We start from the raw sequence: 21,338 nt of genomic DNA on the forward strand, positions 1-21,338 counted from the left end.
CTTCCCTTGTGCCTTTGTTTTTCCTGAATCCAAATTGGTCCTCATTCAAGCTTCTGCTTTTCGTTCTATTTTTTCTATAGATGATCCTTGTCAGTATCTTTGATGCATGTGTAGTAAGGCTTATGGTCCTAAAATATTCGCACTTCTCCGCTCTTTTCTTCTTAGGAATAGGGATTATAATGTTCCTCTCGAAATCCTTTGGTATCTCACCTGTCGTATACATTTCACTAATGATTTTGTATAGCTGGTACAACGTCTTCTCTCCTGAATTTTTAATTAGCTCTGCAGGAATGTCATCAATGCCATACGCTTTATTTATCCTGAGATCTCTTACAGCCGCATCAAATTCCGATCTTAAAATTGGGGCTCCCATGTCATCGGTATCCACTTCCCTCTCGTTTTCGATAGCATTCGTTCTGAGGCGACTTCCTTTGTACAAATCTTCCAGATATTCCTTCCATCTCTTCCCTTTTTCTTCGTTTTCAATCAATAGTTCTCCGTTTTTGTCCCTTAGGCCCATTGACATCTTACGCCTCTTTCCTTAAAGTGGTTCCTCACTATCCTATAAGCGGCCTCTACTTTTCCATGTTTAAGATTGTTTTGCACGTCTTCGCAAATGCTTTTCATCCACGTTTCTCTAGTCTTCCGCGCTTTACGACATATTTAGTTCCTTATTCTCTTGTAACGATTCTGTCCTTCCTCTGTTTTCGCAGCCTTGTATTTTCTTCTTTCTTCAATGAGATCTAATACTTCCTGCGTGATCCATGGTTTTTTCATAACGACTCTTCTTTTACCAAGAACTTCCTCAGCTGCCGCCTGCAGACCACTTCTAATAGTTTTACATCTCTCTCCCATTGGTTTGGTGGTCGTATCCTCCCCTATTTTATTTTCTACAGCCTCTTTAAAAGCCAGTTGATGCTGAACCTCCCTCAATTTTTCAACCTGCCATATGTTTTTCACGGCTTTATTCAACTTTTTAAATCAACTCATAGGATAAAAAGTTGAATTAAACAATAATTAGCAGTGACATGTGGAAGAAATCTTCAAAATATCCCGTATGAGCAGACGCAGGTAATGATATATAGCATGGCAGACCATCGAAAAATTACGATAGAAGTATTTTTAGGGCCAACGGGCAAGGTGAACCACCAATTCCATAAGAGCTTCGACTAAAATGCGCATTCTTAAAAATATATGAAAATCCATCACGAATACTTAGCTGGAGAGCCTTAATCATAGAAAATATAGGTAAAATTCAACATCTGTGAAACGACAAAACATCTGTTGCTCTGCAGTCCTTTCGTGTAAGTAACTGGATTTGGAAACCTAATGCAAATTCAGAGAGAACAAGAAAGGCACTTTTTAAAATAATGAAAAATAACTCTTTGGCTGTTATCTCTGAAAAGCAGAGAATTAATGAAACACACGATATGCACTTATTGTTGCAAGAAAATTTTATTTCAAGATAATGAGACAGAGTTTCGCCATTTCTTTGGTTTATTCACGGATACACAATCACAGCAAAACAGTCAGCCCACAATAAACATGCGAGATAGCGAATCGGTTCCGCGGCCAACACACACAAACAAGCTACAACTTATTCAATAATTCAGGTAAAATCCACAATAGATACAAGCTCACACCATTATAAATAATAGGAAATAGGCAAATACGATCATCAAAAACTGGAATTCACGACCATTTTTATATTCGTCACGTAAACCTACAATCAAGAGCTCGTTATGATGAAAACTACTATTTAATCACTGATTTTAAGCATCACATTATCCCACGCAAGTGGCACAGGTGACTTTTCTCACTACAATTCGTTTGTACTGTTGATATACTTGTATAAACAAATTTCACACCTACCTTTGAACTTGATTGCTTGATCGTGAAACGTAATCTCTACGGTGAATAACGAAGTTAAAAACGCCACTGACAATTTTTACATTGCTATCAGACAATTCTCGATATCACTATTACTATCAGACAATTCGTAATATCACTGTTTGCAAACCAATCACGATGGAACACTGATAATTACAACTCTTGGCAGATATTTGTCAACCTTGTCAAATTTTGTGCACTACAACCACGCACTGTGATTAATGGTAGTTGTCACGTTGAAAATAACACTTTTTTGGCACAGAAGCTGTTCGTAGAAATCTCCAAGCAGCGAGCAAAAGTTGTATTCACCTTACAATTCAAGCAGTTATCACGTTGAAAAAATACTATTCTGGCACTGAAGATGTACGTAGAAATCTCCAAGCGGCGAGCAACAGATGTATTCACCTTACAATACAAGCACAGGCAGTCCTTAACGACGAATTTTCCGGTACCTATGAAGACATGGAAGAGTTTTTGCGTATAAAAATATAGCGGACATTAAAAAACATCCAAATTGTTCTAATTAGATAAATGAATGAGGATCGACTTACCATCACCGTATCCATCTCCAACGGCCGTGACTCAGACTGCTACAACGATGTTATTTAGGTATTATAAATTTTATGTTCAACTGTTCCAGTTTTATATTCTATGCGCTTACTCAAATATTAATATTATAAATAATACAAAATATGAGGGCATCCGAGTCTCTATCGTCGAATATTTTATTTTAACAACGCCAGCTCGACCCAAAAAAGTAAACAGACGCCCGCCATTAGGGGTCGGTATCACAAGGCCGGCGGCTACTTGTAATCGCTCAGGGGCGGTGAACGCACTTCCAGACGGTATGACACCGCAGGCGGAGTCTCACCGCATGCGGTGAGCCATTCCTAATAGGCCCCAAAATATCCATTCAATATAACGACATCATAAGCATTTAAAAATCTCAGTTCAGGGCAGCGAGCTCATCTCTCAGACAATGAGATGACTAGTCAATCAGGGTGTGTAGCGGTATATTAATACAGTGAGCCATTTGGAGAATTATGCCGTAATTGATCGGATTTACTTAAAGCGCTCCAATTTTCAGCAATTGGTCAAGAAGTACTTAAAGCCACACCAAGTCTCCATCATTATTATTACAGAATTCTACCGATTAAGGTAGGTTTCCATGGAGTTTTTAAAAGGGATCTGGGAACCTCCCTTTCCCTCCAGCATCTTCTTTGATTCACTGTAAGGCCTACTCTCTTTCAATCTATCTAAAAATCCTATTCTTTTCCTTCCCCTCCCTCTTTTCCCCAACATTCTACCCTCCAACACCATTTTCAACATCCCTTCACCGCTAAGCACTAACTCCATCCATACCCTCTGTCTCCTGCGTATCTCATCTAAAAGCTGCCTCTCCTCGCCAACCATATCCAGCACTTCGTCGTTCCTTTTCCTCTCCATCCATTTCACCCTCTCCATTCTTCTCCATACCCACATCTCGAATGCCTCCAATCTTCTCTCATCGTCTTTCCTAAATGTCCACGTTTCCGCACCGAAGAGCGCTACACTCCAGATCAAACTCTTCACTAACCTTTTCTTTAAACTCTTACATAACGATCCTCTTAGAAGCTCCTTCCTGTTCACGAACGCCTCCATTTCAAGTGAAATTCTCTTCCTAATGTCCTTACTACTATTCGTTTTCCTCTAACGTACTTCGTAAATTGTTGAACTGCTCAACCTGCTCAAGTTATTCACCACCCACTTTTATCTTAAGTCTCCCATTCCTCGCTGGCGATGCTTTACAAAACCGCATAACCTTAGTTTTCTTGTGATTAATCCTCATCCCAAACTCCTCACAACGCTCGTATAACGCATCCACTAGAGCCTGAAGCCCCCTCCCTGAATGGCTAATCAACGCCTCATCATCCGCGAACCTCACCATCATGGTTATTTTAATTAAAAAAATATTGTGAGGCAGTCATCTTACAGTGTACAAAATATATTTTAATGTTCTAATAGTTTCATATCTTTACAGAATATGAGGTAGATGAGAGCCAATTTGATGACGACTCCCACCAATGGCTGAAAAAGTAATGCTGTGCCCTGGGTTAAAGTCAGGAATATTGGGGAAAAACCCATCATATTAGATATTGCTGCCTCCAAAGAGATGGAAAGTCTATCCATGAATACATGAAAGTGTATCCTGCGCCAAGTTTAGATAGAGGGTATACGCTGGTAAGTATCCCATAGGTATATTTCATAAAATTTGTGAGATAAACTTTTATTTTATGAATATGTAGTGTCGATAGTGAGTTATTGATTTGCAATCAAAACTATTGCAGTTGAAGATTGACTTTAGCTCCAATTTTCCCAAAAGCTCTATGAGCTTATATGCTCTATGGCCAAAGTTATGTAATTTTGTCGTAGCAAGGATCTGCCTTAAAGGAGAGTTGAGTTGAGGGAGTCACTTGATGAGGCCATTTCCCATGGTGAGTAGAAAAATTATAAATTGTAAATTAGCACTTAACTTGCATAGTACTACGACAGATTATGTTATATTCTGTTTTCATGTAGCAGAATCTTCTTCATTTTCAGATGAATGAGCAGCACTAGATCTTTTGCATATGAGAAAGATTTTCCTCACAGTGAATGCCAAGAAGCAAACAGAAACTGTGATAGAGTGGAGACCATCAAAGCTAGAGGCTCAGGAAGCTTTTGCTTTGCACGTTAAAGTAATAAGTCGATGTTCACAATATATTAATTGAATACACCTTACATTGCCATTTTTTTATCTAATTGGTAAATGAAAATGCAGATCAGATAGTGTAGCTTTTACCAGGAATCTTAGTATTTTTCTCAACTCTCCGCTTATTGGGGACCTAGAAACCCGGCTGGAGCTGAGAAAGGATCGCGTTCTGAATTTTGGCTGCCAGCTTCCACCTCCAGCGGCTGAGGTGAGATCATATTGGAGAGAAATTCATCAGGCATTCTCCATCATTTGCCCCAATTTTTTGAGGTGGAAACTCTACTAAAGGCATTGGATATAACATTAAAAGCATTTCATGCTTTGAATGCTCAGTATCCTGCCGAGGCCAGCCAAATCTGGCAGTTTATTGAAAGGGCAGTATATATACATCGCGAGATACAAAATATCGGCCTCATTTTAATTTTGCAGAGACTCTGCTGCAATATTTTAGTGCAGTAAGGTATTACATTCCCTAATGTTGCGTATTTGTGCGCATATTTTACATTAAGATTTCATTTTCTTCTCGTGACAGGCTCTTTTTCTATTATTCAGAATGCCTGTATGTGAGAAGTGCGGAGCAAAAATATCTACCTTTCATGGTCTGTTTGCTCACTATACGTTTGCCCATCCTATTGCTGACCATTATAGGTGTGCAGAGAATAGCTGTTTTAGAGTATTCCACTCCCGAAACTCCTTCAGGAAACGTCTACAAAAGGAACATAAACTTCTTCTTGAGCCTACAGAAATAAGTGACCAAATTTATGGCAGACTTTTTGTAGACTAGGGTGATGGTGATGATGATGATGACATCCCTAATCCCTGCCATAATCCCTCTTATGATACACCTCCTATGCCTAAAATCTTTTCTCAGGATTTCATAAATTCCCTACTTTTTGTGCTGATTCATTTGTATCAAAACTGTACAGTAATCCTTGCTTACTAAGGAACCACATCCAAACTGTAATTGAGGATGTGGAAACCTTGCTATATCTCTGTGCACAGCGATAGCTTTTCAGGGAGCAAAAAGGTGATCGTTCGGCCCATCACATTCTGAACCACATAGTCATTCATCATTCACGGCCATTCATTCCCTTTCCCCACATCATTCCGTATTTACAACTACCCGTCCATAGCCAAACGATGCGTGTTGAATCGCTGTTAGCAGGCCCGCGTTCTGATTGGCCTTAAGGCGCTGACAGCGGTGGTCTCAGCGAAGTAGTCGTGGCGGGTGTTAGAAAAAAACAGTGTGATGATTACCATCTCTGGAGCGGAATACGGAAAATGATTGAAATGAAAGCATAAAATCGTTTCAGGCTTATCTTTGTGGAATAATGTTATATCCATGATTAAAACACGAATGGTAATATGCACACTATTTTATTTAACACTTAACCGACCATGGTTTCGACACTTACCTTAGACCTTGAAAATGACACAAAGTGTCGAAACCATGGTCAGCTAAGTGTCAAATAAAATAGTGTGGATATTATCATTTGTGTTTTAATCATGAAATCAAAGCGATCATTTATCCACCATCATTTTAGCGGTCGCTGGAAGGACACGAGGTGGTTATAAAAAAAACAAGGGATAAATATTTCAATGTAACCCAAGCCTATTAATATATGTACCCAGATATATTTGTCAATGTATTAAATCCAAAAAAATGTTATTGTTTATTTACTCATTTACTATTATCGGAGTCAAAATGATGTGCCGCTGTACTTTGCGAATTTATATCTGAGCTTGTGCGCATGCCAAAGCAACAAATAATACGTCATTTTAAAGATAATTTTATTCCTTATTTTAATTTATTTTTTAACTAATGGAAATTTCAAAAATGTAGACACGCGAGTGCAATAAATGACTCCGCGCATCGTAAAATTAGCCGTTTTGTCAACTTCAGCAACTTTGTAACTCAACCTAGGAAAAACTAATTGGTTTACAGCATTCATCTTCCAATATAAGTTGTACACGTCAATGTAGATAAATAATATGGCTTTGGCGTATTTTTAAAACGCATAGTTTGTTGTCCATTAATGAAAATGTTTAAACATTATCTAGTCCTACAATTTACTCCGAAAGAAAAAATTAAATTAATAGAAACACTTTTTAATTTATTTGTAATTTTTCTATGATCCGATAATACTTGATTTATGCTTTGTTAGCATAAATCATATATGGACACAAAAAAAATACGCCGGAGTGAACGAATACTGCGTTGCCACGTCTTGCGCGCGAAACTCAAGAATAGCATTCGAGTGAACTGCGACTGAAACATTTTTCTTCGAGCTTCAGGAAGCTTTGTGACGTTTAATCAATCAAACTTTTAAGTAAATCAACCGTGTATGATTAACATGCTTACTACTGATTGTTTCCATTCAGTAAAGTGGCCCTCTTTTAATTATTTTAAGAATTTTCGTTGCTAATTCTGCTCACACCAGGAGATAAAAGCCAGGAGAATGTAAATAGCGACGGAAAATCATACTTTGAAATCCATTAAACAACCTGAAAATGCTATTTCTAACCTACTTTGGAATCCATTTGTGCGGTTTTAATGGTTTAAATTCGTGAAACCCATCCATGCCCGTACCGCACCTCCCGCCACGCGTCCAAACCCTCCGAAGGTGAGTGCGCTTCGAAAGACGAAGTAAGCGTGGCCTCGAGGAGACAAGGCACATAGGAGACAATACGAGGGCACAACTTCCCTACAAATACTTAAAAAAGGTAGTAAAGGTCGAAAAGCCTTGGCCTGCCTTAAAACCCCTACGCACGGCTTTGATAATTCGGGCTCATTAACCATCTCAATATTATTCATCCATCTTTGATCCACTCACATCGCTTCCTTATGCTCCCAGCAGGGACGCCGACTTACATAAAATATTGAGGGGGCCCGAACCGGGGATCTTTCCCCGGGAAATTTTATAAGTAGTGAGTTTTAAGTTTTTTTAAGCATTTTAGAGGAGTCATATGATCAACATTAGAACCCTTATAACTACAATCTCGATACCAGGACACTCAGGGGAAAATCGACAAGCCTGACACATTTTTTCGAATTTTTGCAAACGAATTTTTGAGGGGGCTCGAGCCCCCTCAAGCTCCATGGAGCTCCAAGCACTGGCGCCCAGCGTGTGGCTATTCTTTCTTATACTCCCATCTACGGTACCTACGTATTTTCACCTTTCTTTGCCGTTTTATCAGAAGGACATTAATTTTGGAATTCTCCTCTATTTACATTGTCATCTGTTACCATCACGGAGGTTGTAAATATTTACAACCTCCATGGTTACCATACCCTCCTTCCATTGTCGCAGTGGAAAGAAGTTTTTGCAAGGCATTTACTCCTTCAGTTTGACTGAATATTCTGTGTGTAAAATATGCCTCCCATAAAGAGAAGTGTCCTCAGACTGCAAAATCTAAGAACGATTAATTCTAACGAGGAAAATAGTGAAAGAGAGAGACCGAAAAACTTGAGAAGACGCGATAAAGTTACCATCGCCAACATTAATAAGTTTTTTGACAAGGTAAAATCAGGTGATTTGGTTATTGATACCAAAAAAGTGGTGTACAATACGGCAATTTGTGCAGGTGTGAGTATGAAGACTGTACGGAAGGTCATGAAAGAAAAAAGAGAAAGTGCCGATGGTGAAGTGTCTTCGCCGAAAATAAGTTGCGGACGATCGCGCATTGTGCTCGATGAATTCACCCAAGGAGTTATTCGCCGAAAAGTGCATGATTTTTATCACAAGAAAGAATTTCCGACAGTCATCAAAATTCTGGATGGATTGAAGTCGGATCTGGAGGATTTTCCGGACATAAGCTCAAGTACCATGCTGAGGTGGCTGAAAAGGCTAGGGTTCTCATTCCGGAAATTAAAAAATAAGCCCGCGCTGTTGGAAAATCCGCGAGTGGTAGATCAACGAATGTTTTTCCTCCGAACCATTAAAAGACTGCGTGCGTCAGGCTGGTTAGTGTATTATTGTGATGAAACGTGGTGCGGTGCTAACCATACTATGAAATACGCATGGCAGGAGAAAGTTAATGAAATCAGAGGTGGAATTGATTTTGATCGAGGAATAATTCAAGAGGTAAATAATCACAAATTTCCATAATAAACTTCGCATATTTATCGAGAATTTTCCAATTTCACATTTAATTTAATCATCATGCGTAATAATGAAATCAATAATTATCACTATTACAGGTAAATGGCTGGAAAGGTGGAATTTTGACACCTTCGGGAGCAGGAAGGCGAGTGATTATTCTGCACGTTGGAAGTGAAAGTGGTTTTCTCCAACCCGAGGAAGAAACAATGCTCGTCTTCGAAGGGAAGAAGGACAGTGCAGATTATCACTCCGAGATGAATGCTCTCCATTTCGAGGAGTATTTCAGAAGAATATTAAGGCATCTGCCAGAAAAATCAGTTTTGGTAATTGATCAAGCTCCCTATCACACCATGCAGGATCCTCAGACAAAGAATCCTAATTTGAAGTGGACAAAGGTAGAAATTATTGACTGGCTTGTTAAGAATCGCATCGAGCCAGCTGTCAACGAAGATGGTACCCAAGATAATTATGAATCTTTAACAAAAAGTGAACTTATCGAGTTAGGAAAATCGAAATTTAAAACCTTTAGGTATCTCCTTGATACTGTCATTCAGGAAAGTGGGAAAAGGGTAAAACTTCTGTGGACTCCAGTCGCACATTGTGAATTTAATGCTATTGAATTAATTTGGGCGTGGGTCAAAAACTGGGTGGCAAAGAACAATAAAACACATAAGATCAAAGATGTTCTTCAGCTTTGTGTTCAGGCTCTTGGAGACGTAACAGTGTCGACGTGGAAGAACGCTGTGGAGCATGTTAAAAAAATAGAAGACTACTACTGGATAAAGGACCGTTTGGTGGAGGAATTTACCGAACCCATTATTATCAACTTGGAGGACGAAAGCAGCAGTTCTTCGAGTAGCAGCGATGAGGATTGATTCGGGAAATGAAATATGAAAGGAAAATATTTATATGTACAGGAAATGGGTACGGTACATCATATTTCTTTGAGCAGACCTGGTGGTATCGTACTTGAGGAGTTGGTATTTTTTGTAATGTCCGTATAAAATTGTTGCTACGCATAAATCCAGTATTATCGTATCATAGAAATATTACAAATAAATTAAAAAGTGTTTCTATCAGTTTAATTTTTCTTTCCTAAGACATTGTAGGACTAGATAATGTTTAAATATTTTCATTAATTAATAACAAACAATGCGTTTCAAAAGTATGAAAAGGCCTTTATATGCATCTCCAGTAATTTTCGCTACTAATTGTGAAAGATGAATACTGCAGACCTAGTAGTTTTTCCTAGGCTGAGTTACAAAGTTGCTGAGGTTGACAAAACGGCAAATTTTAGGGTGCGCGGAGTCATTTATTGCACATGCGTGTCCACAATTTTGACTTCACATTTAAAAAATAAACTCAAAATTAAGAATAAAATTATCTTTGAAACGACGCATTACTCGTTTTTGTAGCATGCGCACAAACCCAGATATAAATTTGCAAAGTACAGCGGCATATCATTTTGACGCGGACAGTAGATATGGATTATTGTTACTGCATGAAGAACGGTTTAATTACAATATAATTTAGATGAAAATACTTTAAATGTACAAGAAATGGGTAGAGTGCATTATATTTCTTTGATCCACGTTCGGAGCAGGGTCAACGGACTTGCACGCCTACCTCTGTGCAACAATCAGCCTCGCTTCCCGCGAACCAGCAATAGTCCCCGATTCAACATGGCATCAATATATTTTATTAACAGTCACTAATATCAATATTTTTATAAATTTCAGATCATAGAAAAATTACAAATAAAGTATAAAGTGTTTCTATTAATTTAATTTTTTCTTTCGGAGTAAATTGTAGGACTAGATAATTTTTAAACATTTTCATTAATGGACAACAAACTATGCGTTTTAAAAATACGCCAAAGCCATATTATTTATCTACATTGACGTGTACAACTTATATTGGAATATGAATGCTGTAAACCAATTAGTTTTTCCTAGGTTGAGTTACAAAGTTGCTGAAGTTGACAAAACGGCTAATTTTACGATGCGCGGAGTCATTTATTGCACTCGCGTGTCTACGTTTTTGAAATTTCCATTAATTAAAAAATAAATTAAAATAAGGAATAAAATTATCTTTAAAATGACGTATTATTTGTTGCTTTGGCATGCGCACAAGCTCAGATATAAATTCGCAAAGTACAGCGGCACATCATTTTGACTCCGATAGTAGTTATAAGTTTCTTCTCACACAAACAGAACACTGCCCCCACAAGATAAACAATTGCGCACAAAATCATTCCAATACCAACTGGCTGGTTAGGGTGAACTGGTTCACCGGGACAGCCGGAACGCGTCTGCGCGTAGCCACCGAGAGACAAGGCCTACGCAAGCGAGCAGAGAACGTCGGTGACGTCAGGACGAGTGGGGTTATAAATGATGTTAGGGAGTTGTTGATGGAAGGATAGTGGCATTGTCGAAGTGGTAAACAGAAGTCGCTTCAATGAGTGAGACGTGAAAATCAAACTATAATTTGAAGAAAATAATGAGGTTTTTAGCAGTGGTTCGTGCTACGGTAGCAGTGGATGTTACTGAAGTTCTACTAAAGTGTAAAAAGTGGTGCAATTAGCCTAACTACCGCAGTGTTTCTGACTACCGAGAAAATTACAAGACGGGGCCAAAGGTGTCTGTTTTCAATTTCCCGAGCGATCCAGAAGTTCGAGAAAAGACATTCGTGCCATTATGAGAGAAGAATTTGAGCCAACAAAGAAAAGAAAGGTACGTATTATAGAGGTGTTGATGAAAGTGTGTTCAGAAGAATTTTCTGTTTTGTTTAAGTTGACTACTAATTATCTCGATGAAATTGCCGAGTTTAAATTTTAAGGACATGAATCGATGGATACTTTTAAAGTCTCCTGAGTGATAAAACATTTATTTAACGCTCCTGCATAAGTTATTGAAAGTATTTCCGTAATGATCGCAGTGATGGAAAAGTTATTCCTTGTTAAATAGGTAATTCGGCAAATTTAATTTAGTCACATGAATCCCATTCGGTGGATCGAAGGATATCATTTTATTCAGATTGCTTTAAGCAATTACTGAAAGGTTGCTAATACGGTAATAATTAAAGGTAGCGCAGTCATGGTGAAATTACTCCAGTGCATAAAAGATCTCTGTTTTATGTCACTTTTTGATGTGAATGAAATACTTTCAAGATTTAATTTAAATATTTACTCTTATCATTTTTTTGTTAAACTGCCTGACATCGTTATTGTAGACGCCCCAGTACATGGAATTTCTCAGAGGTCGATGGTGTTTTTTGTACGGCTCAGTACAATTTATCTTGCAGGTTATAAATAAAGAGATGAGTTGAATAGCAACATTCACATACTACTCACAAAAAAGTAGAATTTCTTTTAATTTAATTAACAGCAGTCCAAGATTTCCTAACTTGGAAGTGCGTAAATTATTTTAATATTATTGTTTAGTGGGATCTAAGATCGTCAATTTAGTCTTGCTAGCCAATTATTCAAATAATTACTAACTTAATTAATCGTGAATAAAAGGAGCACGTCCGTGGTAGCATTTAAACAAATATAAAATAATCCAATTGGTTAGAGTAGCATTTATTAACCGCTCTTTTTTTATTGGAAGGCTTATTGTATTGATCGCAGCGAGAGAAAAGTCATTGCTTTCTAGTTAAAAAGTTGGGGAATTCGTCAAATTTTATTTATTCATGACTCCTATTTGGTGAATCAATTCTTATTAATTCCTGTAAGCCATAATTCTCGATTATTCATAGTTAAACAAATATTGTTGTCGGTGATTGTTTTTCGGGTTCATTCCGCGTGGTCTCATATTTTGAGAACGGCTGTTTCGGGCGCGTTCCAGCTCCCGTCTTCGGTTCCAAATGATTGGACATTATCATTGATTATCATTTGTACCCGAAGACGGGAGCTGGAACGCGCCCGAAACTGTCGTCCGCAAAATATGAGTCAATTCTGAATGAACCCGAAAACCGATCACCAAATAACTCACCGCGGAAGCCTCCGTAATAAATTTGTAGTCATTGGTGTCCCTGTACACGCCTCAGTTTTCTCAATGTTAAAAATTAAAGGCATGAGGGGTAGAATAGAAAAATAGAGTAGTCTAAAGAATTAAAAATGCTGTAAAATAAATGAATAGTCATCCAAAATATCATGTAATGGGAAGTGAGGGATTACATTTTTATATGAGCGTAAAGATGTAAAATATTTAATTTAATTATTGTACTGGGACCTAAATAGTGAATTGCATTACTTTTACAGGTTTGTCTGAAGAGAATTTTGCTCCTCATGGCATAATTCGTGAATTAGAGAAGTATGATGAGAGGACAGCGAGATCTCTTTCCGCACCATTGGAATGGTCACGACTGAGACGCTGTGCCATCCTTACTTCCCTATTGCCCCAGCTACCTGTCTTCCCAGGCAAGCATACGGGAGAGTCCAGGGAGGGTGAAGGAATTTTGAGCATTGGAAGAGGCGGTGGAGGAAAGCATTAGGGTGAAGGAGACATACGACCGAGAGAAAATTATTTCAAGCTTAGTGAATCTCGGAGAAAAGCTTCAGTTTCTTGATTTGTGAAATGTTTGGACAGTGGTTCATAAGCATGACGGCATACTTGTTCCGAACACCTTGTCCTCAATCCCATACCTTGAATTTAGCACTCTGTTGTGGTAAACGAGGCACGCAATGTTAGTGCTAATTTTGAAAAAGTTCAAATTTTTAAACTAGGGAAGTTTAGCTTACCCAAGAAAGTTGATAATGTTGGAATCTTAGGTTAGATTTTCTCCCAAATGTCTTGATCTGCCTCCTCTGGTAGATATAGCATTGACTCCTTAGTCATTGCCTCTGATTATGGAAAATCTGTCATGCCAGACAGAGATCCCTGTTATCACTTTACTGGGGAACATCTGTCCTTGAAATCTGATAATAAGCCTGACTATTCCACAGAGATGTAGATATTCAGTGCAATTCTTCCCTCTCTATCTCTCAGCTTCTGCTTAAAAGTAAAAGTAGGTACCAGGGAAATGTGTACAGCACCATTCGAGAATGTCCTCTGCGATGTGTACGATTACACTCTTGTTTTGATGATAATAATAAACATCTTCATACGCAACTGTTGACATCCTTATTTATGCATCACTTCCACTCTCCTATGATCTTTATTTTTAAACAGGTCCATGGTATCCAGATAATCAATATCGGAGAGGAGCTCGTCAAGTAAGTGAGCTGTCTAAAACTATCGGAGTGATTTACCGAGAATTTTGGTTAAAGCCTTTGCCAGCTACTTCATTCCATTTATATTTTAAAACATATTAATTAATTTCTCGTGGAATAATTTATCATATTTGGAGGATCTAATGTGTTGTTGCTTTTTAAAGAATTCCCCGCGGCAAGAATGTGTTATTGAAAATGAAGTTCAAGTATTGCGTTTGCTTACTTCCGGTGGTTTAGTTTGCAATCGTAAATAAATAGGACGTAGAGAGCTCAATAAAGTAAATGTGAAATATTTATGGTGAAGTTTTTTATGCAGCAAAATAAATGCGAAGGAATTCGAATATCTAATTAGAAAGAATCGTGCTCAGTCCAGTTGCGATCGTTCAAGCGAACGACGAGTGGCAAGAATCTAACCCTTCTTGTCGTGACGTCACGGACGGTTGCTCAGGCCTTGTCTCTCGGTGGCTACGGTCTGCGGCGCATCAATTAATGCGTGGAAGTCGCACGTTGGAGTAGATCAGCTGCTGAGTCCCACTGAGGCTCTTTACTGTTTGGGGAAAACGAAGGAGTGTCAGTCTGAATTACTACCTATCTTGATCTCCTCGGAAGACGTAATGAGGTTATGAAATAATGCTATCCGTGCCGCTCCAAATGATATCTGTGTTAAATAAGCAGGAAGAGTTCTCGGGTGTCCCACCGGGTCCAAAGTTTGATTTCTTCCTGTGCTTCGATGGCGTAGTCTGTCATCTGAGTATTCACCGGTTTACACATGGAGGGGATACAAGTCATTCGGATTGTCCGTTTTCCCGAAGGCCCTTGGTCTCCTCCGAGTCTCTTGACCCTTGGTTTCCACACCTGTGTTTTTTATTCTCTTGGCAGAATCCGGTGTTTTTTAAATTGCAATCTAGGCCATCGCGTCCGAGTCTCTCCCAGTCTAATTCAGGTGAAAGATTTGTTTGCATTCTCTGTTCGTTCTTAGCAGTTTTTAATGAATCATGTGGCTAGATCATTTTTGGTCCAGCGCATGCATGTCACGATTCACGCTCATGAGACGGAAACGCAGCGTGCTTATCGCAAGCCCGCCCAACCGCCCGCTTCACTCGTAATATTCCCATTGATCGGAGATTGTTCTTTTGGTGGTGCACTTGATTCGTTGTATGCAAAAAAATGAGAAACGCATGAACATTGTTGATACATTAAAAAAAGTGGATGACTATTGTAAACAAGCTTAAACTTGATAGAAATGCCTATATCATGATAGCATCGCTATTTTTCAGTCTCTTCCTACGTTGATCAACTGTATTAGTGCTTATACCATCAGTTTAATTTGAAATAAACAGATGGTACTATATTTAGTGTGCTTAATTACAAGTTGTGCACTTATTGCATAAGTCTGCATCTACATTTTCTTGTCTCTTGTTATTATTTCTTATATCCTTGGCATTAATTAAATAAACACTTCTTGCTGAAAGCCATTTGTAAATTGATGTTTATTTCTTAGAAATGGCCTACTTCACTTGATATATTATCAACTATATAATTATCTTCTATATTATCAACACTCAATTGATTAAGTAGCTGGGTAGGTAGTTGATTGATAACGCAAGCCCACCCCACCGCCCGCTTCACTCGTAATATTCCCATCGATCGGATAGTCGAATAAATTTCACGCCAAGGGCGAGCATGAGGTATTTTCCGCCCTTTGGCATTCCAGGGGCGGTACATCCATTGACGTCGCCCCCTTACTCTCATTCAACTTCCCCTTTGAATGCGAAAGCTCCACCTGTTAGAGCGAAGGACGACCGCTTCTTCGCCACGCGATTTTCACTGTTTACTACTCCAGAAACTTATAAAATGCCCACAGCAAGTAGATACGTTGCTATGGAAAAATACCGGGCCCAACATTGAAACTTTTTCTTGAAGCTTGGTTTGAACATCCACCGACTCCCGCCACAAGAGCAGCGCTGCGCTCCGTAACAGACGCGTACATTACAAAGTCATTTTTTCAAAAGGCTATTTGGCTTACTTCCACTCACGAGGACGACGCGACGGTACGATCGTAGCCCCGATAGGTGTTGTGAAGGAGCTATCGTAACTCGTAGTTACTAACGCCGCCGATTTCCGATGGCTGACGATGCTGTGCCTGGTAAGCCATAAAATGACGAACGGCTTCCGATTCTTATTCCAAATCATAGAGACTAATTTATGTCCCAAAATCATATAATGACAAGAATGGGTTTTACTAAGACCTTTTGAACTGTCATCAGACAGTCATTGTTCAATATAATCACGTATTATTAGCCCGATCAAAATAGACATTGACCCTTGCATAAATTCCCAACAAGCTGAAAATGTGCATTAACGTTAAGGATACCACTCTGATGTTATAGTGAAAAGTCCCCATCGATCCCGTGTGTGCAAAAAATTTTATTCAAGGTCAAAGATCCCAAAAATGTTTTTTTTTGCATTTTTTGGCTAAACGGTTAGTTTTCTGATAAAAATTGCTCATATCAAAATTGTAGATCAGATAATTATTTACAAAATTATCATTTTACTTTTTTCTCTAAGATTAACCGTTTCTGAGAAAAAGCCATTCGAAAGTTAGCTGGAGCTGTATTCTCCGTAATATGCATGACTATTTTGTTGCGCTCTCCGAACATTATTGGACGCGTAACACACACATTGGTTACTAGTGCTCACCTGTCCCTCCGCCAACAATCGGGACAAAGGGTTTAGTTTTAAATATTCCCTCTTAGTGAAAACATGTAGGCATTTGCCAGAACTAAAACTCAAAGTTTGTGCTATATTTAGTTCTTAGCTAATTTTGGGCATGGCTTCATCTGTAAAATAACCTTTGCCTGCAAGTGAAATTGCTACTGCTGATCGTGGCTCAAAGACGTTGATTGATGCAAGTGCTGAAAAAGGTAATGAATTCATTAACTACCAAAAAGAACAAAAATCAGTGGCAAAACATATGCAGTGTAATCCAGTACATCGAAAGTAAGTCCTCCTGATACAAGAGCACACGCAAATGACTCAGATTTTTGTTTTAGAAATCATTCCTTTTGCGGCGATGAAGGGAATGAACTGCAAAAATTATTACTTCTTTGACCTGGAAATGGTGAAGATTGATTTCTTTCATGAATAGTAAATTAACATTTAGTGGCAAAATTTAAAATTTGCAGGTGTCATATTTAGGAAAGGAAGTAGTAGTATGGGAAGTATTGCATTATAAGTTCACACATAATGAGTAATTCATCTCAACTAGTGTACATACATCTCATGATATTAAATATCTAAAATCCCAATACATGACTATGACTATCTATGACTTTCTAAGACTCCATCATCATAGCATAATTGTTGAGTGTTAGATGTAGATAATACTAATATATGAGTTAGACTGTGAACATTTTAAGACACAGATTCCTTTCCTTACAACAGAGTGAAGTTCTTCAAAAAATAAAAATGTAGTTTTTTTTGCATCACTGAAGAGACCTTTCTCATTGACATACTTTTCACAGCTTAAAATACGCTTTGAAATGTTGAAAGCAAGAAAATGGTAATATAATAATATTCTGTTTCTAAGAACAAAAGAAAAAGGTCCAATTTACAACAGTAAATATAATTCCATTCTTAAACAGTGCCTTATATTCCATAAATCCTCGAGTACTGCTCCGTAATCCACTCCACTCCCTGTCACTTCAATCTTAAAATTCTTGAACGCCCTTATTAATTTCTTTATTTCAGTAGTCCGACACCGTGTTCCTCAGCTCCTCAATTCTTGTCGCTCTGAAATAATGTCTGCCCCATCATTGGTCCCACTATCCTCTCGTAGGAATATTCATGATCTTTCCTTCATCTGCAATGCCTTAAATGGCAAGTTCCGATACTCAGATATACTCCCTTTCTTTCCACTCCACATTCCCACCTGCTCCTAACATAATCACCTACTACGCCAACCTAAATTCCGTCTTTCTCTCTCTCTCAGAGATCACTTTTTTACGGACTCCCAACCACTTTCAACACCATTTCGACCACTTACCCTTCGTTTGACCTTTCAATGCCCATTAGATCATACAAGAGGCAGCTTTGAAAATCCATCGTCTGAATCTTTTTTTTTTAATATCCCTTTTGTAGTCTTTTTTAGTTTACATTTGTTAAAGCTGCTATTTTGATGAAGGGGAAGGAGCGATTTCCACAATTTTTAATTTATTGGTACTACCAGTTTCGCTTTACAGCATCATCAGGTACAATATATCAAAGTGTGCAACGTCTTAAATAGGAAAGGCAGGATGGGGGTGGTAAGACGGGAAGGCGGAGGAAGGGGAAGAAAGGAAGGGAAAGGTGTACAATCACAGGTGCTTGGAAGAGTAAGGCCAATTAGTTGTATGTATATTCGTCATACTTCCCCACAGACTCCATCCGCGGGCTGTCTTAAGTGTCTCCAATGATCCTGAAACATGGTGGCTATCGTTCCAGAACTTGAAAGAAAGATAGCTTGTGATGTTTGTTTAAATTGACCTTATATTTGTAAAGAATAAATTTTGTTGTTTTCTGTTCCATTTGTATTTTCTGCCTCATTTCCACCTGTGGTTCTCATTTAATGTTCCATTTTGCTTTATTTTCATTGGACACGTTGATTAGTAATGTTATCGGACAGGGTGTTCTTTTATTTAGCAAGCTTAAAGTATTTTTAAATCTTTTAATGTGTCCCGAAAAATTGTGTAAGGGATATCGTAGGTAACGCTGCGTACTTTAAGGCGATTTTCAAGCCATCGATCGGCATTGTAATGAAGTGGATCCAATTTTTTTCCTGGTAGTTCCATAAGCAGGCACCTGTAGGTGCCACATTTGCGGATAAGTCACATTGGGTCTCCTGAAGTAGTCCTGAAAGACCTCGTGAATGAGATCCAAAATATAAACCCTCGAGTAGCACTCTTTTAGGAGTGTATATGACTTCATGAAGATATTTTCATGAAGTCGTTTCAAACTACCTACCGTAAACTACCACACATTCATTAGAGCTCTTTAAGACTTCACTAATGAGTCATATGTGTTGACTGGGTTGTTATAAAAACATTTGTATGCCATTACAGGACTTGTCTCCTGCTGCCTGTCCAAGGCTGCTGTGATCTTTTCTTATTAATAATAAAGTGATTCATTCCATACAGATTGAATTTCGTTCCTGCGTTAAAGCCCTGGTGTATAACAAGAATTTTGGCCTTTATATGTGCCCTTGGGTTCTCATTTGCTTATTAATTTAAACCATACCTCTTCCCTACGCAGGGCGTGATTTCACGGCCTGAATTTTCTGATGCTAAAGGAGGAAGGCCGGCTTTTCACGGCTTGAATTTTTCGAAGCAAAAGGCCAAAGGCCGTGTTTTCACCATTTTGCGGTCAAGAATGCCAAGTGGGTTCCAACAGCCATTAGGGTCCCTCGGCGTGAGAGGTCCGACCCTTTCCTATTGTCCGTGTGGGGATTACCTCGGCCCATTCCGGCTCTCAGTGTCCCATTCAAGGAAGGTGCTCGTGGTCACTTATTTGTTATTTATTTGTTTCAATAAATGCAACCAAATGTTGCATTTATTGAAAATCAATGCGAGGAATTACATTCTGTATGTTCTGCTGATTGGTTCCAAATTTTAAACGGAATTCTAGCGTTCATGTTAACGGAGTTGATCATCACCTAGAACAATTTTTGGAGACGCTAAGGTCAGATGTGTAATTGTTATTTTTATAACTTACTACCAAGTTTATAGGAGCGATATTGTAATTATTTACATCTAAAAATATACGTTAATCTGTTAGCTACATTCTAAGTGTACATTTGCAGTGAAATTCGATAGAATATCCGATTTAACATCTATGAAAAAAAGCCCTCGTAAGGTAATAAAATATGATTCTCTCAGTTCTTTGTCGTGAGCCAAAATTACAGCGGCTATTTTTAATAACCTCTTACCAACCTTTGAATACAAAGGTATTACAAACGAATTTCGCTATAAATACTGATTAATGCATATCCTAAAAATTCGTAAATTTAATGTACCAATACGGAATGTTTTACGTAGACACATGTTGTGAGAAGCATTCCATACCATTGCAAGAATAAGAACTGCTCTACCCAGGTAATTACTCTCATATCTTGGTTCTCTGGTCAGGATCCATTAAGGTGGTCTGCCCTGTGCACCTCACGGGCCTATTTCGGGGCACATTAGCGCATTAATGTTTTCTTGTAAAAACTTATTCTCCAACTGGCACACCTAAGAGTATATTGGTGTCAGTATTCTCCTACTTGGAATATAATATGTATAATATAATAATATAATATGTACGTGGAAGATGATAACCTCACTATTCTCGGAAAAGCTCATTTGGCTATGATATAGTGCCGTTTTGCTGAAAACCCTAAATATAACCGTAGAACTTCGTTTAAAAGTTCTACAGGCATTGCAAAATGAAATGAATACATTGATGAACTGACATTTAATGCAACAGTAACAATAAAAAAAATGTACTGGCAACAATAAACTGACCGCAAAAGTACGCCGGGATGGGCTGCCTTCGGGGAAAAGGGTAGAGGATTATATTTGCCCGGTTGCCGGAGAAAGGGTCCGAGACCCCGCTAGGAAAGGTCATTAAGGGGAGGAAGCGACTACCTGCACAGTCCCAAGCCATGAAAAACTAAAAACATGAAAAAACTAAAAATTCTCAGTATCTCCATCTTGCTCTGGTTCATCATTGAGTGTGCATCGGTGTTGTCTGTAATAAACCAAAATAGATTAACACATTCAATGCCGGCCCGATTTTCATGAAAGTCGTCAAAATCAGCGAATAAAATAAGAAAGAAAAATAGATAGAGATTTCTGCGTCATAACTTCCGTTCAAATACTGCTATTTACAAACAACGCGCACGGTTCTAAAGAGGGAACCTTGCTGATAGAGGTACACACAATCGAAAAACCCGGCTTAGATATTAGTGACGTACAGAGACGGAGAAGAGGGTTCCCGGCAGAGCACGTCAATAAGGTAGTTTCCTTCATCAAAGAAAACGAAAGGCACTGATTCCGATTCGTTACCCACCATTAGTGTAATCATAATATATAAATTATTTGGTTTGAGAAATCCCAGTTTAGGCGAATGTAAATGGTCAATTTTATCCTCATTTGAAAAAGGCCAGATTGGCGCCCATGCGATTCCACTCCACGTGACGTCACAGGGACCTAATTTCTATACGAGTAGATAGGAGTTTTACATCGTCTGAGATTACCAATGCATGCATGAAGCAGAGAGCTCAGGGAAACATGTCTTAATAATCACCAATTAAAACTGCCTACGGTCGGAAAGTTTCCTTCGTTTGATAAGGTATTAATAATCCTTATTTAAGCCAAGCGCTACCTGC

At 38.5% G+C, this 21,338-nt stretch overlaps 1 protein-coding gene across 1 annotated transcript; it reads left to right on the forward strand.

The window, feature by feature from the left end:
• The first annotated feature begins 2,737 nt into the window (after positions 1–2,737).
• Positions 2,738–9,599, forward strand: LOC124159786. The gene is made up of 3 exons (XM_046535704.1): positions 2,738–2,769; positions 4,691–4,829; positions 8,823–9,599. The coding sequence occupies exons 1-3, from the start codon at positions 2,738–2,740 to the stop codon at positions 9,597–9,599; spliced, it is 948 nt and encodes a 315-aa protein (XP_046391660.1).
• Positions 9,600–21,338: the final 11,739 nt, after the last annotated feature.

The sequence above is a fragment of the Ischnura elegans genome, chromosome 5 (assembly GCF_921293095.1).
Source record: "Ischnura elegans chromosome 5, ioIscEleg1.1, whole genome shotgun sequence".
NCBI lineage: Eukaryota > Metazoa > Arthropoda > Insecta > Odonata > Coenagrionidae > Ischnura > Ischnura elegans.